General features: G+C 36.3%; 1 protein-coding gene across 2 annotated transcripts in view; it reads right to left on the minus strand.

Moving 5' to 3' along the window:
* The window catches only part of si:ch73-374l24.1 (protein kinase C alpha type), a 183,142-nt gene that overhangs the window by 22,622 nt on the left and 135,078 nt on the right, over window positions 1-25,442 (minus strand). The window contains exons 6-13 of one of the 2 annotated variants that reach the window (XM_038307773.1): window positions 11,864-12,020; window positions 11,615-11,749; window positions 10,262-10,355; window positions 7,160-7,189; window positions 1,731-1,871; window positions 1,452-1,625; window positions 997-1,088; window positions 275-337 (exon numbers count right to left, since the gene is read on the minus strand). In XM_038307773.1, the coding sequence (XP_038163701.1) occupies window positions 275-337; window positions 997-1,088; window positions 1,452-1,625; window positions 1,731-1,871; window positions 7,160-7,189; window positions 10,262-10,355; window positions 11,615-11,749; window positions 11,864-12,020 (886 nt within the window). The remainder of the gene's footprint in view (window positions 1-274; window positions 338-996; window positions 1,089-1,451; window positions 1,626-1,730; window positions 1,872-7,159; window positions 7,190-10,261; window positions 10,356-11,614; window positions 11,750-11,863; window positions 12,021-25,442) is intronic. The other variant, XM_038307774.1, reaches the window with a different exon arrangement.

Consider the following 25,442-nt stretch of genomic DNA (forward strand, 5'->3'; position numbering starts at 1 on the left):
AAAAATTCATCTAAGCATGACCTCTTACTACTGACCTCCTTTATCTAAAAAAACAAAACAGATTTAATTCCAAAAATTCTCTGATAAGTTCTAAAACGGTGAAAACAGACCAAATCTAACCAAATCTAAGCATTATTTCTTCCTCTTGTTACCGCTCCTTCAAATTGTTTCCTAATCTTCTACTCTACCTGTTCCCTATGGGCGTGTTAAACAGTCAGTGTTTGACATCATGGTAAACACAAAGTTTTTTTTATCTAAAACTCCAAGAACCCACCTGTAGATTATTCCCTTCCGATGCAAGAAAAACAGACCATCTGCTATTTCAGCTGCATAAAACCTGCAAAACAGTTAAGATTTTTCAAAACAAAGACCTGAATTTTAACAATTATATTGCTTTGCATTCAGTTCCACTTTGATTCCACTTTCCACTTTCCTTTCACTTGTCTAATATCACAATGTATTTATTGTAAAATATAGAGACAAAGCAAAATAACAGATCTATTCTTTGTACAAAATGACCTAATTGGTGAACATATATCTTTCTTTAGATGTTCTATGTCGTTTAAAGAAACAGATCAATGTAGGAGGAATGTTTTTCTGAATGAATAAACCAGGCTTTAAAACATCACTAATAAACCAAGGTTGTGTTCTTTTATAATGATTCAGTAAAGAATCTAATCCAAATTGAGTCTCTTCGTTCTCTTTTACCAACAGCTTCAATAGAGGAAAATAAATTTTTTGATTCTTATAGTAAAAAATTTTTTTCCCACTATTAATATATGATAGAAGCTCAACCATGTCTACGTATGTGCGATAAATGTTTGCATATCTGTAATAAAAAAGTCTAAAAACATTAATATAAAGTATTCAAAACCTTGTTTTTTAAATATGCATGCAACTGCACAACAGAGTTCATCTGGAGGTTGAAGCTGCCTGCAGAATATTATTTGTGATTTGAAATTATGTGAGTGTGCATATTTCAGAGAGATTTCTTACACTGCCTGTGGCTCCTTAAACTTGCCCATACGCTGGATATGATACATAAGATCTCCTCCGTTAATGTACTCCATCACAAAGTAAAGTCGGTCCTATAACAAAACAAATAGCAGATGAACAAATGTGCAGCAGGCGATTTCTTATTGTAAATCATTTCAAAAGCTTAACAAGTACACAGCAGAAAGTAAAGCAAAGAGGGCTATTTTTATATTTCTAGTTTTTATTTAAAAATCCTCAGCCTGTCCCTGCACTTTCAATTTTCCCTGTAGGGATGCCGAGAGAGGAAAGAGTACAGAAATGCTGAGCACAAAATAGAAATGTAATAAGAGTTACACTGCTTCCTTTTAAATAGTTTTTTTTCTGGTCTGTAAGAACACGCTGTCACTGCAGGAGGCAATGTCAGCTATATTAGCTGTGACGACAGCAAGCTCAAGTATTTTGTTTCTTTAACCTACCACAGTTTGAAAGCAGGAGTGGAGCTGTGTGAGAAAGGGCGGCTTGTCTCTCAGTGCCAGGACCCTCTTCTCCACCATTGTACATTCCACGTCGTCGTCCTGGATCACCACATCTTTCTTCAGGATCTTTATGGCATAGAGCTCCTCTGTGGACTTCATCTCTGCCAACATTACCTGCATTTGAAAGGATCGGACCAGAGAGTTTATTAAAAGGCAAAACTTTGGTTGTTTTACTTAAACTTCTGATGATGATCTTATAATATATAAATGAGCTCTCACCTTTCCAAAGCTGCCTTTTCCCAGCAGGGCCAGAAAGTTAAAGTCACTAAGCCGGACCCTGTCCATGTTACCTGAGGGCAGACTGAACCGCCGGTGGTCTGTTGGTGTGATCACCTTTTTACCATGGCCTAGCTTGGCTTTCTGGTACATACAATACACACACACATAGAAAAAAAGGTTACGAACACCATTTAATAAATGTAGGTGTAACTACATTTATTATCCTTTTCTATAAGATAAAAAAAACAAGATTTCCACAAACAGTGAGTGCAGGACACGTGCATCAGCCATTAGAAGGTTAGACAAGCTGTTGATGCCAATCCAAAACGAGGATATATCCAATACATGAAATAAGATTTTGGTTGAAATTGATTAACTTAATAACTTGTCTTTGAGGAGAAGTGAAACCATGAAGTTAAGAAAAATCATTAAAAATAATTTAAATTGCAGCTAAACATTTCAAATTTTACAAAATACTATAAGGAGACTGACCAACCAAGATAAGTGAAAATTGTTAGGTAGGAATTTAAAGAAGAACCAAAGAACTAGAGTTATAACCCACGATCAACTCAGACAAAAACAGCACAGAAGCAGCCAAGAAACCAAGAATGACTCTGCAGGAGCTGCAGAGATTCACAGCCCATGTAGAGTGAGCATTGTCAATGCAATCAAATCTGGCTCTTGCTAAAGATTTTCAAGAAAAGTATCTCTTGCTTGCAGCAGGCCAAATCAGATCAGATATGCCCAAAACCTCTTTGCTCATATGCAAAACATTATGTGTTAAAGCAAGCTAACACATAGCCCTCTGCACAGCATGCTGTTCATCCATCTCTATGATCTCTTATACCAATCCTCCAGCTCCTTCTGGAGGCTCTTTACAGCTTCAGTTGGGATTCAAGATCTTTCTAGAGAATCTTCTAACATGCTCTTCTTCAAATCATGCTTTACAGCTTTTACTTTTGTGACATAAAATCACATAAACTCCCAATAAAATACACAGGTTAGAATTGGAAAGTGACAAAAAGTGAAAATATTCAAGGGTATTGTTTGTCAGCTTTTGAATATAATGCACCTACTACCTTCTGTTTTTTTTCCCCATCTGACTATGTTGTTGTTTTCTTAGACATCCTCAGACTAAGCAGCATCTTACTGTTGATGCCCTTTAGTAAAGGTGTCAGACGGCACTTTTAAGATGCTAGGATAATGATTAATTTTCTAAACACCTTCAAATAGATTGTTAAAATTAGACAGATATGACTCAGAAATGGTGCGCCAATGAGAGCTGTTACCATGATAAACAGGAAATTCAATATCCCACACAATAAATCTAATCAACAGAGGTGACATGGCATGGCAGCTCCTTAACAGTACGGCTTTAATAAACATTGACTATAAGGTCTTGGAAAATAATTCAGTGAAAATGCTTTTAACAACAAATAAGATTGTGTTTTAATGTCCAACAAAAAAGTAGTGCAGAATTGTTAGTTGTAAAATTCTGTAAAAAGTACAATCTGAAAAGAGTTGCATAAATCAAAACCTCCAGTGTCAAAAATGCAAAAATCATCTGCCACATTTAGAGCTGTAGGTATTTTGGCATGTCCCTGGAAAGGAAGACACCTACAATTCAATGTGCTTTGAACCATTAATTCACAGCTCTAGATTTGTGTTTATTAAAAGTTCAACCTTTACCCAAATCTTATGTCTTTTGCTGCTTCTCATCATTTCTCATTTAGTATTACCCTGTAAATAGCTCAAACTAATGTATTTAAATCAACTGCACAGCAGAGTGAAATCCCCCTGACCCTACTAGGATGGGGGACCTGACCTGCTTAAAAATCTATCCCTCAAATAGATTAGAACAGAATAGAATTCAACTTTATTGTCATTAGACTGTCACAAGTACAAAGCAACAAATGTCTATACATCTATCCAGAAGTGCTATACAGGATATAAATATGTATTTACATGTGTACAGAAACTATGTATCTATGGACTATAAATGGTATATTTACAGAGAGTAATTAAAAATTGGATACAAAATAAATAAATAAATATGGAGGCAATTAAGATTATACAGGTAAGTCAGGGTATGGATGATATATATATATATATATATATATATATATATATATATATATATATATATATATATATATATATTAGTGTGGTTATAATACAGGATAAATAATGACAGATAACAGCAGATAAAATATTTACTGATAATATAATAACAGTTATTTAAAAAGGTATTTCAACCACTGAATATATATAATTATAATAGATAAACCAAAACTTCAGCCTGCACCATATAGTTACTATGGGTGCAGGCTGAAGTTAATGTTTTGCCTTTTATGTAGACCACAAAAGTGAATGCAGAACACCGTTCTTCTATATTTATCATTGTCCTTCCACTTCAGTATTATGCACTACTTTGTGTTGCTTTAATATATATTAATTCCAATGAACAGAATACATATTAGTGGTTGCAATATGAAAAGAATGAAAAGGAGTCCGGTGGTTGAAATACCCTTTTAAAGCAACAAATGTTGATTGATGTCCGCTTATTACTTATATCTTTAACTGTTGCATTGGATCCAGATTTCAGCTTCTGTCATTAATGCTCAAGCATCAACCATAATGAGGCACTTCAAGTCTCCCAGTTCTTGACCCTTCAGCTTTCCTTCGCTCTTTCTCATCACTTCTGAAGTATTCTATATAAGACCAAAATATTTGGAATAAAAACAGTTCAGATGGCAGATCTCCGGATGAAAAATCTTTGAAAGTTTGATTATTTCTTAGAATCAACTCAGAGAGTTCACATTACCATATTTTTGTTGCTTACACCAAGCATACGCAATGTCTTTAAATAAAAACAAGAGTGTTCTTTATGATATTCTGTCTTTAAAATCCTCTTAGAGTGCACTTTTTTATTTGAGAGACACCTAGTGGTCATTTCTGAGATATAACTTTAATAGTAAAAAGAAGGGATCTTTCTTAAAAAACTATATAACTTTTAACACAACCCACATCAATAGTTTCACTTCAAACAATTACAGTACTTTGACCATTTCATCAAACCAGATGCAATGCAGCCAAACATGAGTCACACACGTACGGCATACTGCACACACAGCAGTCAAACTCAGAACCTGTGAATATACAATCAGGCAGTTACAATAATCAGTGTTTTTCCATGCTTATGGCCACACAGCCTTCTATAGTCCTCATCAGACTAGTAGAAGGAGGACAGTAATCACCCAGTGGGGAGGGGGATGTGGATCTATGCTGGCCAGTGGCTGTGCAGTCCAAGGTAAGGATGCTCCAAAACCAGAGGCCAGAGAGGACCACAAATTTACTAACAACAATGCTGTTTGGTTTTCATGTGTTTGATAAAAAATCCTTATGTATTAACAGTTGAAGCAGTGTAGCTGTTAGAAACAGCCTGATTAGGATGGTTCCTGTCTGGATATATACATATTTAAGAGCATCATTTGTTTATACTACATCAATAAACTTTTATACTGTCCCTTAAATCTGAACTAAGGGCCAAACATCATCATATTTAGAAGCCAGGAACATCAGAAAATGTAAAATCAGCCTATTTGTTCTTTTGTTTTGTTCTGTGGATAGTCATAGGTTAATGTATTGCATTTGTGGAAAAAAAAGATACTTTAGGGGGTGATGTGTGCTGCTTATTGTTGACACAGATGATGGTTATAGTGAGCTATTCCACAGCAAAGATCATTTGTCTCGGCAACTTGGATTAACTCTGTAGAATAAAGTTGATGAAGATGTTTCCAACTCTGTGATAAACCACAGAAACCAGTGGATCAGTGCATTATTATTGGATCAGTGCTGTGTGTGCAGTATATTATCTATTTTTTTTATCCATCATGTATCCTGTTTTTATAAATATCTTCTAATGTTTAAAGATAAAATTAAATCGGTAATCAAGCACTCTTCCTGCATCTTTTTAGCATGTCAAATAAATACAACCCTGAGTTGTTGTTGTTATTTTTCTCTGTGCCTGAGTCAAATGGGCAACAGCTAAATTAACTGCACCTACTGTCTGGTAATTAGTCTTTTAACTTAGAAAAAATACATATCTTAGACTAACTTTTACATGTTTTCAGAAATCTCAGTGGAGACCAACTTAAATGGGTTGAGTGACACCGTAGAATAATGTTTGGCTGCATCAGTGTAGTGTAATTAATCTCTAACAAGAATAACAGATCTATTATCTGGAGAAAAATTAGACTTACAGAACAACTTCATGTCTAGCCAGTACAAGTTATCAAAGTTATATAATTATCCAAGTTATAGGAGATGGTCACTAGATGGTCACTATTTCCAACGTTTTGATTTTTTTATGTTGTGTAACATATGTCTTAATATTGGACAAAAAAAATATTTTGATAAAAGCTTTAAGCCTCCAAATCGGGGAACATAAAAATAAACAAAAAAGATTACTTGTGCCTTTTAAAGGTATAGAGGACAATCTTTTATTTCCAGGGTGGATCATCTAAATAAGTGGTCCTCCTAATTGTCAATCATTTTGGTGTTATATGATTACGTAAGGCCGCCCTGCTTGCTCACCCAGTTAGCTATCTTTTTTGCGCATGAACACTTGCACACGCTGTCGCTACCCGACAGTGGCAAATAATAACAAAGATGGAGCAGGCACCCCGCGGTGGAGGAGGAATAACGTGTACAATGGAGTGATCATCTGTCCTACCGGCCAGTTAACTGAGTTTACTTTAAAGTCCACTATATAGCCCCCGCTGTATGTGGATACAGTTTGTATGGGCTATGAGAACAGCACATTTTAAACAGGGCGTGTATGAGAAGGAATGGGCCCATGCATTTTTTTTTTAAAGTGGAGAGGGCGGGTCGTTTAAAAAATCCTTTACAATACCTTTAAGCTTTAAGCTGTAGCTCTTCAAAAATGTTAAACCAGTATCATCTCGTTGGAATAGTACAAACTGTATCCTCACCCTTTGCCTGTTGGTTATTCTAAAAATCATCTTTGTCATTGATTGCTGCTGAGAAACTAGGACCTCAAATCTGCTTTGGAAATTCATCAAAGTACTTTTGAACAAATTGTGAGCTTCCTTAAATGTAAACAAATGTGGTACAATAATATCTTATCTTTCATTTTGACTATTGTGAATTTCCTCTCATAACAGAATTCAATTTTATATTCTATCATCATTATCTTACTGAAACAATGCATACATTTGCAATTTGATTAACAAAAACAAATGAGTTGGGTGCAGGTGTATTATTTGCACGATGGCCTTTGTTAGTAAATCAGATTAATTTGTGGAGTCCAAGCAACAATCCACAAACAATCCCAGTACAGCAGGGGAATAAGTGAAAAGCAAGCCGAAAAACACGAGAGAAACAGAAGCAGCAGGCAGGGGAGCTACCTTGAGATAGTGGATATTTAACTGGCAGGCCTAGAAGAGAGAAGAGACTCACTCATTAGTGGGCTAAACAATTAACCTAAGTGTGCAAGTCTGAATGACACACACCAGCAAAAACATGAAGTTATTACTCTGACGACTAGAAAATATTAAACCATAAAAAAAAAATCACATCTTTTGCATCCCAACCCTAGTTTCCATGGCAACCAGCGGTTGTGTGAAGATGTCAGCGACAAAGAAAGCCAAGGTTGGTCGGTTCGTACAGTATGAAGAAAAGAAGCAAATTAATACTCAGTTCCTGAGGGAGTGCTGTGAGAAGAAGGCATTTACATTTAGTATTAAACCCTGTACCTCTCAGACACAACCATTTCACCAACACACCAACCTTAAGAGTTGGAGTTTCATGAAATAACCTTCTGTCTCTCACAATTCTTGGGCTTCTTGCATAAGTCCCAACAAGTTCTGAACTCCTCGCTATAGTACCCCAGTAAATAAACTCAGGTATATGGAGAGGATGTGAGTTTTAATTAAGATTGGATTCTGTACAAGCAACCTCACTGATCTGCAGTTATCAAAGCAACCACTAGAGAGCAATAACAGGCTACAGTGTGTCCTTTAGATGTAATCGGAAGGATCTGCAGTTTATTTTTCTAGTGATTAAAAAAACATGAGAAGCAGGTGAAAATTTCACTTAACAACAGATATCAATTCAATAGACTATAGACTCTCTCAGTTTTTATTTTTGTTGAGAAGTAATAAAGAGAGAGACTGCAGGAAAGCAGAAATGAGTCTCCATATGTTGTGGGAAATGTTTTGAAAAAAGGCATGTGAATGGGTTAAACCTCTAAAATCAATCAAAGTGACCAGTCTTGAATCCAGATAGGAGGCCCCCTTAAACTTAGGTGCAACATTTCCAGTCTTTCAGATCTACAGTATGTAAGCTCTGTTAAGCATCCAGTGCCATTTAAAGTCATACCTGGTAGAGATTTAAACCCATAAAATAAATCCATCTTTATTGCAGCTGCATCATTTTGCACGGAAACCTGTTCTAATTTTTCCATCTATTTTTTTACTTGTTCAGTGGAAATACAATCAAAGTAGCCATTTACTGGCCCACCTTCAATAAAACTCCCTTTTGGAAAAACAACCAAAAAAAAGAAAAAAAGTACCTAGCTTTTCCATGACATGACAAGTTATAGTATACCGATAAAATTATTTTTGGCAGCTGTTATATGAGCAAACTCTACATATGATCATTTATCTTTTCCTGCAGGATTATGGTCTATGGATTTAGCAAAAGTTGATTTTTCTATGCTAGTGAACAATTTCTCTGTTGACTTGGTTATAAAATGAGAAGTCATTCTCCCTTTATTAATAGTTAAATAGTGCCTTTCCTGGCTTACAATTGAGAATAAACTGCTTTTTTATACACTTATGCTGTTTAAGTCAGTTTTTAGTAGTAATATTCCAGCTTTTATCCTTTCAAAAATTGTTTTTAGTATTTCTGTTCATGATCAACAATAGAGTTTCCCGTAAAGGGCAGCTTGTTTTACCAGGTCCAAAAACCAATGCTTTATTCCTTTTATTTATATACTGTAGATCATTACGTCTTTGGAATAATCTACCTCAATACATCTGCTGCAGTTGTAGCAAATAATCTTTTAAAAAAATTCTGAGACTCCATTTGATGCCCTGAAGTGTTTTTGTTTTATTGGGTGTTTTAATTTACTTTTTTTGTGCATTCTCTGATCATTTCTAAACTATTTGTTAAGAAATGAAATTTTTGGAAATGTAATATTTTGTGACTGTGCTTTGTATTGAATGCCTTTAATTTGGACCCCAGTAGACTAGCTGTTTGTCCTGGCAAAAGCTAATGGTGCTCCTTAATGAAATTACCCCAAAAAAGAAACAAAAAAAAAAAAAACAATTACAAGAAACCATAGACTTTAAAAGAGAGAGCCCATAGTACCATACATACACCTCTGTACTTTAAAGTGAGCTTAAGTTGCCTTTTCATCCATTTATTTGTGGTTTGATATGAAAAAAACTATTGTTTACTGTTAAAATCTCAGTTTTCATCTGACCAAAGTATACAGTCCTAACATGGTTTCAAAATGTTAAAGCAGAGTTAAACCAAATCAGAGCTTTAATGGCCACTAATGTTTTTATAGAACCTTGGTTAGGGGTATTACTGAGGTTTGAACCTTCCTATCAATGCTGCTTACAGTTCATTAATGGTCACAAGATCAATTTTAGTCCTCAAACCACCTAGTAGCCAGTGACTATAAGAAATAGGCAAATTTGTCACGTCATAATTGTCTTTATTTCAACAAATTTTTTTACTCAAACTTATATCCCCTAGATTGAGCACAGCTACATAATACAGGGAACCCACTTACACGATCCATTATATAACTGGGATTAATAGCATTTTTGGTTTATTTTGTCACTATAATATTGAGTATAAATGTGTAGTAGGAAAGGAATCTATGGTACAGCCTTGTGACAAAACAAATGAAGCTCTTAAAGTTCAATCAATGACGTCAGCCTGCAGTGATAAATAGGCTCATCTTAGAAAAGGTCAGAGTTATATCCAATAATCTATTATCATCATTATCTTATAAGGATAATATGTATGATAACTTGTTGAGAAGATATGTTTCAGTGAGTGACCTCAATATTTTTGCATCTATCTAGGTTATCAGTAGTGACAACCCTAAATGTCAAGATGGCTGCAACTTGTTACATGCAAGTTTAATGAAACTTTAATGGTGTGTCTATGATTGAGAGTAGATGCCTTTTTGCTTAAGACATTTTATACCGGGTTCCCACATTAATCTACAACAGGACTGACTCACACTTGCAAAAAAAAAAATAAAATAACAGATAATCTAAAGAACAGCTTCCATTCTAAGTATTTTACTTCATTTTTGTCACCATCTCTGTAGCACTTGATAAAAGAAAATAAGGGTATAGGATGATGTTTCCATAGCGACAAGAAAGAGAAGGACCTTATTTGTTAAAGCCCATATGAGCAGCTGAAAAAGACATTTGAAAATAATTTTTTTCCTTTCTCTTTAAAAAAAAAAAAACTAAAATGCCCACCTCAAACTTTTGTCGAAGCTCCAGATTGACGTCGTCTACCTCAGGAATGGGAACATTGTAATATTCTCCTTCCTCCTGGTTTAGGAGCTTGTACCTGACAGAGCAGAAAGGGGCGAGATAATCTTATTTCTTTAGCAATATTCTTTCATACCTGAACATACAGACTAATGTATTCCAATTAATCTTTGAATTCTCCCATCTGTCCTCCCACTCACACTTAAGTCTTTATGCTTCTGCTCTCTTTAATTACAAGTACTTGATTTCTATTTTCTGTATGTTTGCAGGGCTCTACTCTTTTGCTACATTGAGCTTGCTTCTAATTAAGGTCTAATGAAGTGTCATTTATAGGAAAGACTGCAGCTAAACACCCAAACAATAGTATTTTTTAAGCTGTCTGCCAACATTTGACACTTGTATTTCCTCAGTTTCCTTTTGAGCAGAAGCTATTTAAGCTAAAGCAGGAATGCTAATCTTGCTTCAAAGTGAGAAACAGCAGATCTACAGAGAGAAGCAATTGTCTCCAACAGGTTGTTTCTTAGATATTCTTTTATCTTCATACCAAACATGGGGTTTAAAATGATTAAAGAATGGTTGTGTTAATTAAAAACAGACAAAATTGGTGTTCTTCTGTTTCCATTATGTTGTAAATTACCTGAAAAAGTAACAAATGTCAAATCAAACTGGAACTTTGTGCCAAGTTTGTCTTTTATGGACTGAAACTGGTCTAAAAAAGGAGGAGAAGAAAGGCCTCAGAAGAGACAGATATGTCCCAGAATGCTTTGCGCGGAGAGCTCTCCTCGCAAAGCATTATGGGATTTACCGTCAGAGTGGCCCACTGTTATCACAGGCTTTCACTACCGACAGTGGCGACTAAAAACAAAGATGGCGCAGGTACCACACAGTGGAGGAGGAGTTACGTGACCTACGGGGACCAAAAAACAGTGATCATCTGTTCAAACGGTCAGTTAACTGAGTTTGCTATAAATTCCACTATGAGAGCAGCAACTTTTAAACAGAGCATGCGTGAGGAAAACAATGGGCTTGTGCAAGCTCTTGCACGACTTTAAAAGGCGTTCTTACTCGAGAACTGGTACAGGGACATGCATGTGCTTTTTTTTGTTTTTTTTTTAAGTGAAGAGGGTTGGTCTTTTAAAAAAATTGGGAAAATCCCCCACAATACATTTAAAGGATAAACTATTATTTTGAAATAAATCTTTTATTGAAAGATATGGAAGGGTTGGAGCAAAATTATTTCTTTTTAGCGTGGAGGTAAATGCTACAAAAATATGAATTTAAAGCAGCATGCAATTGAACAATATATAAAAAAAATTTTATGCTATCGGGGAAACTAACCATCCACAATGAGAAGCCTTGATGAGCTCAGAAACCCCAAATGACATAGAGCCCATGAAGTCGTTCCTGGTGGTTCTGTCCCAGTCCCATACTTCAATTGACAGACGTCGATCTTTATCTGATGCTTTCAGCTTACTGTACAGACATACACACACACACACAATCAAAAATGTATTCATAGTTAAATCTTTGCATTTTGATTTTACAGGAAGCTTTTAAATGATTTTCTAAAAGATCAAACTGACTCACAAGGTGAAGGACTCGTTCCAGCAGGGATTGAGCGAGGAACGGATGGTCCTGGTCTTCTGTTTGGTCTCGTTCTTTGGGTCTGGAATGAGCTTGAGTTTGACATAGGGGTCTGATAAACCATTTGGATCCATGGGAATCAGATTCCTGGCTTCACCCACTGGAAGGAAAATATAGACAGATTGGTGAATTTTACAGACATTAATCTTAGCAGCAAAGGAAAGCATCGTAAGTAGTTTTAGTTATTGAACTCATCTACATGATCAATAGCCAAAAGTGTATCTATTGAATGTGTTATGGAATCTGAATCCAATCGTGCACATAAATAATATATTTGTGTGTACAATTATAGTTCAATTCATGAGTAAAAATGAATTAGAATTTATATATTGACTGAGAAAGACAGAGGGAAAGGAGGATGACTTGGTAAAAGGCACTCTACTGTACTAGAACAGAAATCTAAACTTCATGATATCCCAGATGATATCCACTCCACCAGAGGATGTGGTGGAGTGGATCATTTACAATGATCAGCACCCTCTCCATCAGGCAGTGGTCAGAGAGCAGAGCACCTTCTCTCAAAGGCTGCTCCAGCTCTGCTGGCGAAGGGAAAGATACAGGAAATCCTTCCTGCCATATGTCATTTGATTGTACAATAAAAATAAACTCTTGTCTCAGCATGCAGTAACCGGCGCTACACTGTTCTCCATATAATAGATGAATTATAATCTGTTCACTGTACCATATACTTAATTCATTTTACTTATATTTTAACCAATACTGTTTATGTATACATTTTTATACTGCATTTAAATTGTAAATACTTCTAGATGTTATTTTATTTTTTACCTCATTCTGTTGTGACTGTCACTATGAGTAATGCTGCTGCTATGCTGCAATTTCCCAGCTTGGGATAAATAAAGGTCGTCCTTCCTACTATCTATCTGTATGTCTGTCTGTCTGTTTTCTGTCTGTTAGCCGTATACTGTAGTCGCACTAATTATGAACATTAATGTAGGCATGGGTTGATTTTTTGAGCTGCTTCATTGTTAAATTTTTTAAAATAAGTTTCAGATGCCTGAGAATGAGAATTAACCCAGGTGTGTTGAAAGTCATATCTTTTATTATTGTTGATAAATTTGAATAATTTTCACCTCTTTGATCAAGTGGCATTAAAAGCTCCTTCGATTAGTGTTTTTTATAACAGTTATAAAACTTTTAGCCGTTCTGTACAATGGAGTATTATGGTTATACGTAGTAAGAATCTTAAAACTACGAGACTAAAGTTGTAACATTATGAGAATGAAACCACAATATTGGTCGTAATAATGTTAAAGTCGTAACATTATTAGACGAAAAGACTTGTAAGAGTTTACATTGACATAGGCTACATCTTTAATCTCAAAATAATTAGACTTTATTTTCAAAATATTAGAACTTTTTTCTCTTTGTGTTATAACTTGATTCTAATAATTATTAATTTAATCTCTTAAAGATGCAGCTTTCAGACTGTTGGTATGGTCCTGATACCCCATCGTACATTTTTAACTCAGCAGCATTGTTTTCAGAAGATAAATTCATTAGGATTTATATCGGTTTGGTTTTTCAACATCACTTTCTACTACCGTACTCAAAGATCATTGTTCTTCTCTTATCAAGTGTTTCTGCTTTTTTCACCTCAGCTTTGTGAGGCTCTTTCATGTCCCTTGTCATGTTCAGTTCCCCCCATAATCAAAGGCTTCCTATCATCATCATCATCGTCATCATCATCGTCAATGTCAGAGAAGATGGAGGGAACTTTCTTCTCCGCTGTCACATCATCCGTCCTCAGAATGAGGGACTACTCTAAAGTCAGCGACATAATGCAAGTAACTGCCCCACTGTCACTTCACTACATACTTACCAAAGACAGGTAATTGCTGTAAGTCAGTGTCTTAATGCAATCTGCTGGGTTTTTGTTAGAATACTTTGGAATAAAAAGCTGAAACTGACTAAACTGTTTGACCATCAGGAAACATTAGAATATTTGTACTTAATTTGGAATATGCTTTTATGATGCCATTAAATTGACCTTTTATTTACGTGTTGTAAATTGGAGCATTATAAAGACACTTTGAATCAATAGTTGTTTCATTTCTATTTATTTTGTAGTAAACATCCAAGCATTTAGCAGTTCTCTTTGTGACAGGCACTCGTTATCACTTCCACGGGCTTCATTCTCACTTGAGTTGATGGACAGTTGTTCCACTATCATGCAAGATTTTTACTACAATACATCTGAACTGATCAAAATATTAAAACCTTATCTGATAAAACATTAAAATGTGATAATACATGTTTTCCTCCTCTAAAAATCCTTGAAGTCATTTTTACTGGCAAAAAAATGTGTTGCAGATTTTGTACAGTTTTGAGCAACAGTGTGAATTGCTGTTGAATTGTAGCAAGAAATGCATGATGCCCAAATTAGAGAACAGGTGATCATTCTTCCAATATAAAGTTTATATTTGAAAAATCAGTCAATCAATTTATTTATTGTCAACTACATTTTGCATTGTAATCGAGATTTAAGTTTCAGTTCCATATATCAGTAATATTGCTCTCCACTTGTTACTAGATTCCACTTTATTTGCCACTGCTGTAGAAGGATTGACAAGATATACCTGAAGCAGGTTTAACAAATTCAGATTCAACTCTCTGCAACTCTAAATTGATCTAGCCAAAAGTCAGGCACTGAGTGTTCGGTTTCACAACAGTTGCTACCAATTAGTTTAATCAATTTTAACTAGGTCCACCCAGAGTTATGCGCGTGCACAACAAGTATGAAAAGCCACTATCAGTGGAGTAGCGATCAGACGAGTCATCATGAAAAAAAAGAAACGGGAAGTGCTTGTTTCACCCCACTGGAACTAGAGATTTAAATGCAGAAATGCAAAACAATAACAAAGGAGCATGTGTTTCAAAGACAGAGAAACAGCGCTACAGCTACAAAGGAGAGGAAGGTGGCAAAGGAGAAGATTTTTGCTCGAGTATGCATGCCTAAGTTTATGAAGTGGTCTATGGCAGGCCGTTTTTAAATTTATCAAAAGCACACCTCTCTGTTGTTCCGTTTGATAAGATTCTTCCTGATCAAAATCAAACGCCTAGACCCAACTTTGATAATATATTTTCTAAATTACATTTTAGCAGCAGAAACAGAATTTTAGAAAGTAAAAAACAAAACAAAATTTTATTAGTAAGAATTAAGCTTTATACATCTAGAAATGATGGTCGTAATGAATGGTAGTAGATCAATGTATCTATTTAGGTTCTATTTATCTTCTGGCAGCAGGTGAAAAGGAAGCCTAAAGATGTTCTAATCTATAGAACCTGCGGATCATCTCATGGGTCTCTCCTCATTTTGATTCAGTCTTATTTTACACAGTAAAGTGGCTGTTTGCAGCCGTGCTTAGGACTTTATCATTCCAATAAATGGTTTTTATTAGCTGTTATCAGTACCACAGAATGCATTCAGATTGTGAAAGTAGGCTCATTAGGTTGTTATCATCGAGTGAATCTTAATCCTAACCCCAAAGTAATTGCTTTTCCCTCATGGAATTAATTAATCTATTTACATATAATCTGAAAATAATTTCAGTAGTTCTTCATGTACTGTAAATATTAAAAAAATAAAATAAAAAAAACGCATCTCGCTCATATTAAACAAACCAAAAAGAAGCAATCTCATGCCCTGTTAACTGAGTTGTAGAATCCTCTCCCTATAAATATTTAATTCTTTTGAAAAAGTGCCGATCATTCTTTAATAAGATCCTCGTCATCGGACATGCAATGTTTGTTTGTAAACCTACTGTGTCTAATGGACCGAGTGAATGATATATATATATATATTATGCACAAAACTAGGACAGAAATCTGACTAAATCAAGAAACAAAATGGCGTGATTGGCTGTAAGGAAAGCGGGGACAGAGGACACTTAGAGTTTATTGAAGAAAACCAGCTACCGACCAGGTTAGGTCTGGGGAGAATGTTACTATGGTGACTGAAACAGAGGTTGGGGAAATGCTCTTTCTGAACTGAAAAAGTCAGAGTTTCCTTGTTTTCAGGTTTAGACAACTTAGAGTTTTCAGTAAACCTGCTGTCTTATTGTCTGTTGACTACCGGTATCTTGGATTTGAGAAATGTTGTTGCACTTGCAGAGGATGGCCAATAGTTGGCAGTGTATTGCATACTGTACTGCAGTTTGTTGTAGTTTACACAGTTATAACATAAAAAAAAAAACACAAATAGAAGAAAATGGATTTCAAATAACTTTCTACTTCAGGGACTATTACATAAAGGACCAGTATGGCATCCACAGTGAGAGAATTGTCGTACCACAAAAGGATTTTTTGTACTTTCGTCTTTATACTGCTAAATTGTAAGTTTGCAAGCAGGGTACAAAATATTTTCTATGTTGCTGAATTAAATGTATTTCCGTGCATAGATTCCATTAGAAGAGGCACATATGCTTATAAGAGAAGCTGTGAAGCAATGCATACGGTTATAATTCCCTTAAGCTGAAGTGCGAAACAACACCATCAGGAGTGCAATACTAGTGGGTGTAAGGGCACAGGCACACAGAAGAAAGAAAACAGAGGCCAAAAATGATCTACAAGTGCGCCTCACTTACCCTGCCATGACAGGTGAAGACAATTATACTCTAGTCAGCAAAAACAGTGAATGAGGGTATTAGTTGTGAAGAGATGGTAAATGGTAGCTTGACATTTTTCTGTTACAAATACTGTAAGAGGAAAACCAACAAGGATCCAAAAACAGTTAAACAATGAGGGAAAGAGTGAAGGCCAATGTTTTTAACCACTTTCCACTTTTATAACACAGACAAATGTCACACTAGAAAAGTAATAAAAAGCAATAATAAAAAAATCCCTCAATATTCTTCCCCTAGAAAAGGAAGAAATGAAAAGCTCCACCAAAGCCGGGAGCTTAAAGGAATAGTACACCCAAAACATGATTAGCCTTCATTTTCTACTCACCCCCATACTGAACAACACTCTGGAGTACTTTTTTGATATCTCAAATGCATCTGGAGATCTGGGAGGCTTCTTGCTGTCTGCTGACATTCAAATAATGGAGGTCTATTGTGCCCGAGACAGAAAGGTCCATAAAAGTCCACAAAAACGTGTCAATATTCCTCCATACTGCTCGTCCAATGTATTCCAAGTGTCCTGAGTGGGTAGCATCCAGAATTTACTCGAAACGAAGTCATTTAGAATGTTTTTAGAGCATAAACAGTAGTGTATAGGATATCCTGAAAGCGCGCACATGCGCGTTCACGACGCTACGGAAGCTGGCAGACCAAACCAACGCATTCAGCTCGGCAAAGAACTCATGCTCTTCCTCAACACTGAAGTCCTCAGACATTTTTCTTTCGTTGTTTCTTTCTTTGCACAGGTAAACAGCACATTTCTTCTTCTACGCTTGCATTATTGGCAGAGCAGACGCTGAATGCGCACTTTCATCTGGTTTGGTCTGCCGGCTTCCGTAGCGTCGTGAACGCGCATGTGCGCGCTTTCAGGAAATCCTATACACTACTGTTTATGCTCTAAAAACATTCTAAATGACTTTGTTTCGAGTAAATTCTGGATGCTACCCACTCAGGACACTTGGAATACATTGGACGAGCAGTATGGAGGAATATTGACACGTTTTTTGTGGACTTTTATGGACCTTTCTGACTCGGGCACCATAGACCTCCATTATTTGAATGTCAGCAGACAGCAAGAAGCCTCCCAGATCTCCAGATGCATTTGAGATATTTAAAAAAGTACTCCAGAGTGTTGTTCAGCATGGGGGTGAGTAGAAAATGAAGGCTAATCATGTTTTGGGTGTACTATTCCTTTAAGGTGAACCTCAATGATTTTTACCTTCAATTTTTTTGTCATATTCAAGGGAAATGAAATCCAACATCAACAAAATTTGGTCAGCTTTTTAATTCCTACAATAAAAAAAAAAAAAAAGATACTGTTTGAGACTCTATGGAGAACAGGATGCGGGTCATGCACATGTCTTCTGGCAGTGTTGCAATTTTTTCCAATTTTGTGAAGATGTTGGAAAAAAAAAAAAAAAAGAAATTAGGATGCAGAATCCCACGAACCATACCGGCATTATGTTTTAGTTATGTAATGGGAGCAGAGATTCAGAAGAAATATTTTTATTTATTCAAAATTCTGTTGAAAGCAGAAAAAAGAACCCCTTACAGGGTAAAACTGGACGGACATTGTAGAATAAATTCACAGAATGGAAAGACTCACTTTTATAATACAGCTGCAACAAGACAAATTTGAAGATCTTTAAAAAAAAAAGTCAGTAATCCTTAATATACACTCCATTTTTTCTAAAGTTGTTATTATTTGTACCTTTTATTCCACTAATTGCTCACTGTTTAATTCATTTGAAATTTGAAACAGTCAGATGTATATCATCCAGAAAAACTAATAAGCAGGGCAAAAGTCATATCAGATAATCAGCCAGAAAAATGTCCAACCACAGTGCAACTGGAAGAATCTATCAATATTTCCAGTGGTGTGATTTAGGCGAGGCACAGCAAGTTTATTTGTATAGCACAATTCACTACATGGACAATTCAAAGTGCCTTACATGATTTAGATAATAAAATAGAAGAAAAATGCATAAAAACGCAGAATAAAAGAAAACAAAGATAACAAAAAAAAAAAAAAAATGAGTAAAACAAATAAACCGTATGGAACAATGTGCTCTGGTTAAATTATGTTAATATTGAACTTTTTTGGCTAATGTGTCAAAAAAAAAAGTATGCATTGTTTATTACGTTGAACATCACCATGTTAAGGCATGGTGGTGGAATTTTCTTCAGCAGGAACATGGAAGCTGGTCAGATTTGGTGGGAAGGACCCCGTTAAAACCAGCAAAAGACCTCAAGTGGAAGTTTAGCTTCCAGGAGGACAATGAGTCAAAACAAACAATAAGAGTTACAAGAAAATGGTTTGGATCAGCAGGTGCAAGTAAAAAAAAAAAGAATACTTAGTCACTTTTTCACAAACATTCACCATCCAGTGTGAATAGTTTGAGCTATTTTCCAAGACATCCATCTGAACAAAGGAGGTAGAGACATACCTCACAAGACTGTGCAGCTGTAACTGCAGTAAAAGGAAGTCCTAACAAGTACTGACTCATGCAAGCTGAATGCAAAGGAAATTATTTTTTTCATAACTAATTTTTTCCTTCGGTATCACAATTATAAGCCAATTTTAGGAGGCTGCAAAATCAATGACTCAATTTAATCGACAAGGCTATCTTAGTAAGCTTCTTAAGCAGTGGCATATAAACTACTTTGACTCCATCATATCATATATAATAATTTCATGCTGTATGTGTGTCTGATTGGATTAATCTAATCATGCATTTTTTTACAGTGGTGTTTTCTCATTGAATAGTGGGAAGGCTTAACCTTTCCTATCAATTTTATGAATTTATTGGTAAAATAGAGATTGTTAAATTTCATAAATGTTGTCATGAGCCTGCATTAAATATGAACTAAAAGGCACTTGATTTCATGCGTTTCATGCGTTCATTAATCAGCTGGTTATTTGGCTATTGGACACAATCTCTCTGCCGCTCTGGAGCAGCAGGACACTGCCTGTCAGCCCCAATGAGAGATATACCTGTTGAGGTTCTAGCCTTGGCCAGCAGTGAGATGGTAGAGCCCTGATCGGATAACACTCAAAAATATGTCCCTTCCAGTGAGGCTAAATGTGTTAGAGGGTGTACTGAGCATGGGCGGGTCCTGGATGTTGATTGGCTGACATACTTATTGATTTTTGGCCGACAGTGGTCAGACAGCGAGGGGGTTTTCAACCATTGGAGTTTTGTGTTTTTCAATATTTTTTAATCCAATACGTGACGTTTTGATTTAATTAACACCCCTTAACCTCCCCTGTTTAAGGGAGCAGCAGCCACCACAGATTAGCTGTCTTATTCAGTCACTTGGATGGAATCTGTTGTGTATTAGAGCCAAATAATTTTATTCCATTTTTTTTTTAAATTACATAAAATCTTTATACGATACTATTTAAATTTGAACTGTAATATAAAACAAAGTGAAAAGTTTAACAGGTATGAATACTTGTGCATTCACTTTAAATGTGCATCAAATTTAGTCTCAATCAATTTCCTCTCTACAGAAAGCCTAAAATGAAGATCTCTTCCTTCTGCAATCCTTCACGGAGACAGAAGAAAGCCTGCAGATGGATTACATCCTCACACGAGAGAGGCTTTGGAGAATCAGACTGTGAGGTATAAATAAACAAAGATGTTTATCATGTGCTCTAAGCAGTCTTTAAAAAACACCAAATGATTTTCAGACTTATCTCTGTTTGTAAACTGTTGCTGTGCCTTTAAGCAGTTTTTTTTTTATTTCTGCCTCATCTCCCTTAGATCAGCAACATGTAAAATACTTCTGCTTCAGTTTGTCTATTGATAAATGAAAAGCTGCCCTTCATTGTTTGAAGCTTGTCAAAGCAGCTTTTTGTCAGGGGGAAAACACAACTCCTAAAATTTTACTCTATACTTTGTGGATTTCTAATTCCTCCAACTTGCAAATGCAAATTTGTGAAATATTGAAAAGGAGAGTGACAGTCAACCTAGAAAATAAAATAAGTTAACCTCTTGCATGATAAAGAATAAAATATTTTTTTAAACTAGACTGAATCAGCATGTGGCTAAATTATTATAAGGATCAATAAAAAAAGGAATTTTATTTTGCATTTTGTGAAAAAAAAAATCATAAATAAAAACATTTGTAATCATTCATCAAAGGGTTGTTTTTTAGACACTTTAATGCTTCTTCAAGCTCTTGGTTCATGCAGCAGAGGGCAGTGTAGGTCATCCTGTAATAGTGAGATGTTTTTCCCAGAATTTATGAATGTGATGTTTTGATCCTACAATTGGATCCCTGTTTAAAGCCAATTCTAAACTCATCACATTTTTCAAGTTTCTTTCATTTCTCTTAGCGTCTCTCACTCTCCTGAAAGCCCACACTCAGCAAGGTTTTTTAAATAATAAAAACAAACAGGACATATTCCCTAAGTGCGTCGAGCAGAAGGAAAATCTCCACATCCCACGTTCTCCGAAGCCTTTCCTTCTGCTAGCTGTGGCGCCGTTAGCAGGCATCATTCACTTCCATGGCAACGCTGGCATCAGAAGAAATCAAAGAAACTTCTCCAAACACAAAAAAGCAAGTACACACTGACAGAAATGAGAACAAACACACACACAGAGGAGAATCAATGCTACAATTGCTGTTTTCAACCTGTGTTTGTCAAAGTAAAATTCCTCCTCCTTCATTCTGTCACTGCCATTCTATCTCACACATACAAACACAGGCGTACATACACAATGAAAGATCATCATCAAGGACCGTCTCTGGTGTCGGTTGTTGCTTAGATACAAAAAGAGCTGCTTGCTGTCTGTGTCCTGTGTTCTCCTTATGAGGTAGCTGCTAATACAATTACCATGTTTGTGTGGAATTTTAGTTTGTATTACTTGCTTTGGGCTGAGGCAGTCATGGTGTGCACACACCAGATGCATTTTTTTTTAAATCAATGTGCCACGAATCAAAGATTTGAGCAAAAGCATAAAATTATAATTGCTGTTGAACCTGCTAAAATATTAATTGCAGAAAAAAAAATCTGTAAATTTTCAATGCTCAGTTTCATCCTATTTTCTCTGATGCACCACAACTTTTCAATTAATCATCCCAAGAGTTCCACAGTAATCATTTCTATTGGTATATAAAACACATTTCCAGTATCAGATATTAGACATATTATGAAAAACCCCGACATTTGGCTAAAATGGAAGGGGGGCAAAAATAGGGCTGCAGTGGGCTGTCTGTATAATCTGAAGAAAAAGCAGGCTTTGCGTTTTAAATGTGTTGTTGCATAACAATGCCATGTGCAGCCAATGAGTGCCTGATAATCTTAGAGGGGGGAAAGCTGTACAGCCAAATGGGAACTGGATGAATCCCTGCTGAGCTGTGTCAGGGATCCAAACAGCTTCGTCATGCACTCAGAGGAGGCAGAGGGAGGAATCAGATTGAATTTACAACTCCTTTTTCTGTGGCATCAAATGTTGTGGAAGTATGATTGGTCTAACTTAGATGAAGAAGAAGACCCTTAGCAAGATTTACTTGAACTGAAAGAAAACACATGGCCAGCAAAAAGAAAATAAAGTGGGTATACCTAATATATCTAATTAATTTTTTTTTTTACAATGTTGATTTAAGTTTCTGCTTTTCGGTCACGACAATAATACATTAGACTACATTTTAGTAACAGACATAGATAACCTGAGAACATGCAAATGATGCAAATATTATTTCATTTGATAAGAGACAAACAGCTATCCTAACCAAGCTGCTCGTGTGAAAAAGTGATTTTCTTCTGTTGAAAACTTAGGAAGAAAGTATTATTTAACCCTTTATTCAGTTCAATATCATTAGGTACATAACAGTCTGGTTACTCTCTGAACTATAGAAATAAGTAAACATGACATAATTAGAAACTGTCTGGAAACATGAAGTAGCAACACATAATAGAGAAATGCAAGAAACGAATTTGATATCAGTCTGGAAAAGGGCTTTGGACTCCAGTGAACAATGGTGAGAACCAATATTCATTATGTTCCCTCTAATGGAGAAAACATGGAACAGTGGGGAAATTTACTCAAAAGGAACAGTGAAGGGGGAAAAAAGGAAAAAAAGGGGGGGAAAAAACAGAGAAAAAGCAATGCTGTCCTCATTTTCCTTAATAAAGGTTTGTGAAATTCATTCATTTTTCAATTTGATTCAGAAATAAGAAAGACTAAACAAGAAATATGTGCGACTAAGTGTCAAACTAAAAGCAGAAATTCAGAACAAACAAAGACCATGTTATACTGTCAGTATAACATGGTCTTGGTTGTCAAATATTTTGAGGTTGCTTTGCTTCTTCAGGACCTGAACAACTTTTAATTGACTAAACTGTGAATTTTGCTCTCTATCAGGACCTTTAGGTTATGTAAACAATATTGCCAAAAGTATTTGTTCACCCATCAAAATTATTGGGTCAATGTCAGCAGCTCAGTGAATTCCAGTGTGAGGTGTGATGGGATGCCACTTGTGCAACAACTCTAGTCATAATATATATCCCTTTGCAGAGAGTGGCAGCCTAGTAGTTAGGGTATAGAGAAAATATCGGTAACTTTCTGTAGAGTCAAACACAACATACTTCAAAACTTCATGTATTCTGAAGATTAGCTCAAGAACAGAGAGCAGATCGCTTCATGGAAGAAGTTTTTCCATCGTTGAGCAGCTGCATTCAAGACATAAATCACCAAGTGCAATGCAAAGCATGGGATGCAGTGGTGTAAAGCAGCCCGCCTCTGGATTCCAGAGCAGTGGAGATACGTTCTCTGGAGTGACAAATCTTCTGGAAATCCATCTGGAAATCTGTTGGATCAGTCTACGTTGGCGATTGTCAGGAGAACACTACAGTACTTGTCTGACTGCATGGTGCCAAGTTTAAAGTTTGGTGAAGGGGGTATAGTATAGGGTTGTTTTTTAAAGAGCTAGGGTTGGTTGCTTAATTCCAGTGAAAGGAACCATTAATGCTTCAGCACATCAAGACATCAAGACAAATTGCAATGGTTCAGTGCAAATAGGCATTTGAGCAAAAATGCGTTATTTCCTTCGGTTGAGAATGGAAATGAGATGAACTGAAAAAGCTAAAAGTTAAAGGTTCAGCAGCATTTGATACCCGATAATTTGCAATACTGTAGGTGCAGAGTTCGGTTTGTGGATCAAAGGTTCAACAGTCTGATGGCAGTGGGGAAGAAGCTGTTGCAGAACCTGGTGGATCTGCAGCGGATGCTGCGGAACCTCTTTCCAGAGGGCAGCAGGGACAACAGTCCATGGTGGGGGTGTGAGGCAGGTGTTCCAAAATCAGTGTGTTACCTCACAAAGCTGCTTCTGAAAGAATGCTCAAAAATTCTCCAAAACATACTCCTAAACCTTGTGGACAGCCTTCCCAGAAGAGATGAAACTGTTCTAGCTTCAAAGAGTGGGCCGATATCATATTAAGGCCCTATAGATTAGGAATGTGATTTCACTAAAGCTTATCTGAGTTATTGTAGGTAAACAAACACTTTTAGCAATAAAATGTTGTAACAGAGAACCAGTTGATAACTTTTTCTCCTTTTGTTTTTCTTCTGATGAAAACTAACCCAGCTCTTCTTTTACCTCTTCGTTTTTTTTAGCAAAATAAAATCCCTTTGAGCAAACTCAGTCTCAAGAAAACAAAAAAAATAACTCATGCCAACTCCTTTTCTGCCTTACATGTGCAGCATGAGTAACTACAATTAGCAGAACTTAACACTCATATTAATACAGTCATAGCCAAAAGTACCCAAAATCTCTATGTTTTGTAACCTGAGCCATTAGACTTCACCTTTGCTTTATGGCAAGGTGCTCCATCATGCTGGAAAAGGCATTGTTCATCACCAAACTGCTCTTGGATGGTTAGGAGAAGTTGCTCTCGGAGGACATTCTGGTACCATTCTTTATTCATGGCTGTGTTTTTAGGTAAGACTGTAAGAGAGCCGACTCCCTTGGCTGAGAAGCAACCCCACACATGAATGGTTTCAGGAAGCTTTACAGTTGGCATGAGACAAGACTGGTGGTAGCGCTAACCTCGTCTTCTCCGAACAAGTTGTTTTCCAGATGTCCCAAACAATCGGAAAGGGGATTCATCAGAGAAAATGGCTTTAGCCCAGTCCTCAGCAGTCCACCCTATACCTTTTGCAGAATATAAGTCTGTCCCTGATGTTTTTCCTGGAGAGAAGTAGCTTCTTTGCTGCCCTCCTTGAGACCAGGCCTTGCTACAAGAGTCTCCGCCTCACAGTGCGTGCGGATGCACTCACACCTGCCTGCTGTCATTCCTGAGCAAGCTCTGCACTGCTGGTAGCCCGTTCCCCCAACTGAAACACTTTTAAGAGACGATCCTGGTGCTTGCTGGTCTTTCTTGGGCGCCCTGAAGCCTTTTTGGCAACAATGGAACCTCTCTCCTTGAAGTTCTTGATGATGCAATAGGTTGTTGACTGAGGTGCAATCTTTCTAGCTGTGATTCTCTTTCCTGTTAGGCCATTTTTGTGCAGTGGAATGATGACTGCACGTGTTTTTTTTTTTAGAGATAACCATGGTTCACAGAGGAGAAACAATGATGCCAAGCACCAGCCTCTTTTTAAAGTGTCCAGTGGTGTCATTCTTACTTAATCATGACAGATTGATCTCCAGCCCTGTCCTCATCACCACCCACACCTGTGTTAATGGAGCAATTACTGAAACAATGTTAGCTGGTCCTTTTAAGGCAGGGCTGCAATGATGTGAAAATGTGTTTTTTGGGGATAAAGTTAATTTTCTAGGCAAATATTGTCTTTGCAATCAATTGCTGTTACGCTGATCACTCTTTATAACATTCTGGAGCATATGCAAATTGCCTTTATAAAAACTGA

This window comes from Cyprinodon tularosa, unplaced genomic scaffold, assembly GCF_016077235.1.
Source record: "Cyprinodon tularosa strain WSP-4 unplaced genomic scaffold, ASM1607723v1 ctg62, whole genome shotgun sequence".
Classification (NCBI taxonomy): domain Eukaryota; kingdom Metazoa; phylum Chordata; class Actinopteri; order Cyprinodontiformes; family Cyprinodontidae; genus Cyprinodon; species Cyprinodon tularosa.